Here is a 2,463-nt window from a genome sequence, read left to right on the forward strand (position 1 = left end):
TTTCTGATCCCTTAATTCACCAAACGTGAGCTAGCTGAACCTACCTTTCCCTTCAAATTTGAAGTTTAATCATTGGCCATTTTCTATGTATGGCCTCAAAATTAGTTACTTACTCGAACCTCTTGAAAATGAGTCCTCATGAAGTAGGACTGAAGTTTACCCAGTTCGCGGTCAGAAGGGGAAAGAACCTATTGTTCCCAGCTTATTTTGGTGGTGCTCCCAAGGAAATGACCGCCCTACTGAGGGGGTCTGGGCTACGTGTACCTGCCTAGCACAGTGTAGCGTATTCAGGGAAAATGATCTCAGAATGTACAAATTTTGAAGAATTACAGTATCCCCATTTCTACTTTTTTTTTTTTTACTTCAAAAAATATCAAAACAAACATCCACAAGACCTCCTAATCTGCCAGCAACCAGTAAGATCTGATATCTTGGGGTGTCATTTGTTTGCCCTAAGTAATCAACCCACCAAGCGGTTTACGTTTGACGTTTTCTGAGGCCGGGCTTCTTAGGTGTCTGCTCCACTGAACCGGCATTCGGGGAACCTTCTGAAACATTTTCTTCTGTTCTGTTGGCTCTTTTGTTTTGAGTAGAGGAATCTATGGACAAGGGGAAATTCAAAAAAACAAAACATACAATCTTCATTAGAAAAAAACAATGGCTCTGAGAAGTTGGGCCCACAGTCAAGTTATGAACAACCCACCACCTCCACCCACAATCCTGTATCCATCACCACCAGTGCCCTTTAAGTGCACAAAATCAGATTGTTTTCGTATAACAGAAAGTGTTCTCTACGCCCAAATCTCTCTCTCCACAGCGTAGAGGGAGGCCTTTGATAAACATCTCAACGATGTCACATAACTACAGCGGGTAGCCAGGAGGAACTTCAATGTTTTAAATTGGGAAAAATACCAGATTTTACCAACTGCAGCTTCTGGTTTAAAAATCCGTAACAGCCAAGCATACAGCAGGTAGCATTTAAAACCTCAGTCTAGTAAAGTTCGCTCCCCAAAGGTAAATCAGAATATGCTGAAAAGAAAGACCCTGAAGCCAGCTAAGCGGTGCCCCAAAAGGCGTGTATGTGTTTGGAAAGGTCATTACCGTCGGCTGCAGGTCGCTTCCTTATCCCAGTGCACTGCTCCGCTAACCCCGACGGGTTGTCTGATGCATCAGTCTTTTGGTCTACCAAATGTGAGTCCTCTGAGTTTGCCTGAGCCCCCATTAAAGGCAGTGCCGGGTGGTTCCCGCTAGCATCCTGGCTCTCCTGTGGGGGAACTTTGCAGGAGCCTTTGGGTGGCCGAGGGGGTCTGTAGTAAAACTCGGGCAAGCTGCCTTTTTCCATCTCTTGCCACTCGTATTTTCCCTCCAAGGGCTTGTGATTCTGAAAATCAAAATTCCACTTGCGCTGGCTGGCTTCTTCCATGTCTCTGCAGTGCTTCTCCAAGTCCCTAGTTAACTCTTCGTGATTCACAGGGCCGAAGAGGTTTCTGCAGGCGGAAGGTTTAGGGTACTCCGCCTGTCTGGCGTCCATCCGCTCCAGGCTCGGGCTCCCGTTAGACACTCGCACGTTTGACATCTTACCGAGCCTTTACTACCGCCTCTCAAGCTCTCTCAAAAAACAAAACCGAACAAAACAAAACGCCCCGACCCAACCCAACCCGATCCCTTTTTTATAAGCTCTGTGACTGCCTTCAGAGCCAAGAGCAACAAACACCAACAAGTAACTGCCCGAGCTTCAGGAGCGCGCTGAATCTGGAGGGGAGGGAGTAAAGGGGAAGCCCCGGAGAGGCAGCCGAAAGTCTCTGCAGATCAAGTGTACCGGCGAGCAGGAGGGCGGGGAGGGAAGGGAGGAGGAAGGAGAAGGGGGTGGAAAAGCCAGTCCAAGTCCAGGTTGGTGCTAGCCCGCGGGTCCCGCGAACCGAGTGGCTTTCCAAACCTTGTCGGTGTCACAGTCGCGGAGAGGAGAGAAAGTAGAGAGAGGGGAGGGGGAGAAAAACACCTCGAAAAGGCGAGCCCCCTTTTTTTGGTTGCCCAATATGGCGGTGGAAGGGAGGCTGACGAAGAAGAAAATGATTGACACCGCAAGTCTATTTAAACAGAGGAGGAGATCTATTGGTTGCAGCGCCGGGAGCCGCCCAGCCCAGGCTGGCTAGCTCGGCCTTAAGGTGGCCCGGCGCGGTTCGGACGCCTCTACGCCTTCCCAAGCGCGCCGACTCTGAGCGCAACAAGGAGATTGGCTGGTCGCGTGATTGTTGGAGGTGTACTGCTGCCAACAGACCTGCTCTGGCTGGCCTCTGAGAAATTAAAAATAAGACAAACAAACTAGCCAAACGGCCGGGAAGCTGGGGAGGGGCCTCTACGGCGGGCCAGGCGGGGCCTTGGGTCCTGGTCCCGGCTCTGCGCCGACTGGGGCGCTTGCTCGTAGCCCCGATCTCTAGGTCCTGGTCTCTGAAACCTAGGGGT

At 50.6% G+C, this 2,463-nt stretch overlaps 1 protein-coding gene across 1 annotated transcript; it reads right to left on the reverse strand.

The window, feature by feature from the left end:
- Nucleotides 1–477: 477 nt before the first annotated feature.
- Nucleotides 478–1,576, reverse strand: CDKN1B (cyclin-dependent kinase inhibitor 1B (p27, Kip1)). Its single transcript, XM_006866049.1, has 2 exons — nt 1,102–1,576; nt 478–599 (listed from the first exon to the last, which is right to left on the reverse strand). The coding sequence occupies exons 1-2, from the start codon at nt 1,574–1,576 to the stop codon at nt 478–480; spliced, it is 597 nt and encodes a 198-aa protein (XP_006866111.1).
- Nucleotides 1,577–2,463: the final 887 nt, after the last annotated feature.

This window comes from Chrysochloris asiatica, unplaced genomic scaffold (assembly GCF_000296735.1).
Source record: "Chrysochloris asiatica unplaced genomic scaffold, ChrAsi1.0 scaffold00086, whole genome shotgun sequence".
Lineage (NCBI taxonomy): Eukaryota > Metazoa > Chordata > Mammalia > Afrosoricida > Chrysochloridae > Chrysochloris > Chrysochloris asiatica.

Excerpts from the sequence above, each read along its gene's own strand:
- CDKN1B (XM_006866049.1), bottom strand. The coding sequence starts at position 1,576 with ATGTCAAACGTGCGAGTGTCTAACGGGAGCCCGAGCCTGGAGCGGATG. Across the intron at positions 600-1,101 it reads GAAGCGACCTGCAGCCGACG|ATTCCTCTACTCAAAACAAA; the intron begins GTAATGACCTTT and ends CCTTGTCCATAG.